The following is a 1,953-nucleotide window of genomic DNA, read 5'->3' as shown; positions in this document are numbered from 1 at the left end:
AATTTGTTTATCAACTAAATAAATGCACATAGTACTATGGACTGAATTGTGTTCCTCCAAAATTCATATGTTGAAACCCTACCCCCCAGTATATTTGACCTTGACTCAAAGTCTTCAGAACCATGAGAAATTGATGCCCTGCACAGCGGTTCACACCTGTAATCTCAGCACTTTGGAAGGCCTCAGTGGAAGGATCGCATGAATCCAGGTATTTGAGACTAGCCTGGCAATAAAGTGAGATCTATGAGAAATAAATTCCTGTTGTTTAAGTGTGGCATTATGTTATGATAGCCAGAGCAGACTAACATACATTGCAGCATTATAAACAATCTCAGAAACTTCACTGATACTCTCTCTCCACGACATTCTCTAAATTTTTCTTGGCTTTACCTTAAAAGTGGGTGGCAGGCAAGGGGAACGTGAACTAATGGCTACTGAATGTTGAATTAGCACCTGTTACATGCCGTACATATATTATTGAATTTAATCCTGGTAGGCATATGTGACACAGTGATCTATAGGGAATGTTTCAATACAACTTTATTGGAAACAAGTGATAGAAAATGTGCACATTTTATAATCCACAATTAGGAGTCTTCTAAGTAGTATACACATATAACGAATTTAAAACTGTTAACCACAGTGGACAATGAAAATAAAACACTCCTTGATAAGTTTTCTGAAGGATAATCAATAATTTATTTCTCTTTAATTGTCACAATTACCACCATTATCTAGCTACATGACCAATGTCACTACATATCACAGGAAGATTGTCCACCTACACTTTACTGAGACAAAGACAATGGCCATTTTTGTGTTAAATGTACAATGAGATGTTAACACCATTTATATGTTAAATGTACAATGGGATGTTAAAAAGTAGTGGCTTTTATGTGTAAGACAACATGTGGCACATGATTTATTACAAACAGGTTTGATTTCAAACATATTATGCCAAGAAACAAGCATAGAAATGTTTTGGCATTAAGTTGTTATTAAAGTAGAAAATAAGCAAACTAGAGAAATAAATCCAGATTTTCACTTACATTAGATACATTGAAGTAGGAAATTAATTGGCTCCTCAGTATTTTTGTGCAAGTTTTTTTTTTGTTTTCTTTCCTTTTGTTTTTGATTTTTTTAATAAACGAGTAATATGAATATATCACAAGTAAAAGAAAGATCTCAGCCAAAACGAAGGTACCAGTATATGAAAAACAAATGAAAATTTACCAGGTATTTTTTGCTTACAAAAAATTTAAACTATAAAGAGTCACAAAATATATATAAAAACGCCACATTGAACGAGGCAGTCATACTCTACCGAAACTGGTAGCATCCTCTGAAAATCAGTCACATGCATTCCATTCATTCGGTCATACAGTGGTCACCGACAAGAAGGCATTATGGACTCTTGTGCCATCTGGAGACTTGGCCCCATGGGTCATCAGTTCTTGGATTGTCATCCAGTTGTCCAAAATTTTCTTGTTTCTCTTCTTCATCATCTTTTTGTGACTCAGTTCAATGATATTGATCTCCTTCTTGCCCTCACTGCCACTCTGAGGGCTCTCCTTGAGACACTCTAACCGGCTGCGCATCATGAACTCACGGCGGCGGCGCTGCTCTTTGGCCCTAAGCAGGTGCTGCTTTCTCTCCTCTTTGCTCCAGTAGCGCCCCATTTTCATCTCGCTCATGGTGTCATCGTCTGTGGTCATGCCACTCCGCTCCTCCTTGATCTTTAAGGCACGTTCCTTCAGGATGCGGTCTCGCACGGGTCTCTTTGTGATGTACCGTGTCCCGTCGCTCCTAATTTTCACCTTCCATTCCATCTTGGGCTCTGAACACTTCTGAGACTCCTTGCACATGCTCACCAAACTGAGCTGACTCTGAGCATACTCGACGGCAGATTTCTGTTGAATTAACTGCATGTAGCTTTGATAATGCCGGGCGTGT

At 38.5% G+C, this 1,953-nt stretch overlaps 1 protein-coding gene across 1 annotated transcript in view; it reads right to left on the bottom strand.

Moving 5' to 3' along the window:
• Positions 1-675: 675 nt before the first annotated feature.
• PDZRN4 (PDZ domain containing ring finger 4) overlaps positions 676-1,953 on the bottom strand; it is a 414,106-nt gene continuing 412,828 nt past the window's right edge. Inside the window, 1 exon segment of the mRNA XM_025402308.1 lies at positions 676-1,953. This exon segment is cut by the window's right edge and continues 947 nt beyond it. Coding sequence (XP_025258093.1) covers positions 1,377-1,953 — 577 coding nt within the window. The 3' untranslated portion in view covers positions 676-1,376.

Source organism: Theropithecus gelada, chromosome 11 (assembly GCF_003255815.1).
Source record: "Theropithecus gelada isolate Dixy chromosome 11, Tgel_1.0, whole genome shotgun sequence".
Taxonomy (NCBI): Eukaryota; Metazoa; Chordata; class Mammalia; order Primates; family Cercopithecidae; genus Theropithecus; species Theropithecus gelada.
The sequence above is the reverse complement of the archived record's forward strand: the minus strand, read 5'-3'. Positions and strand labels throughout refer to the sequence as shown.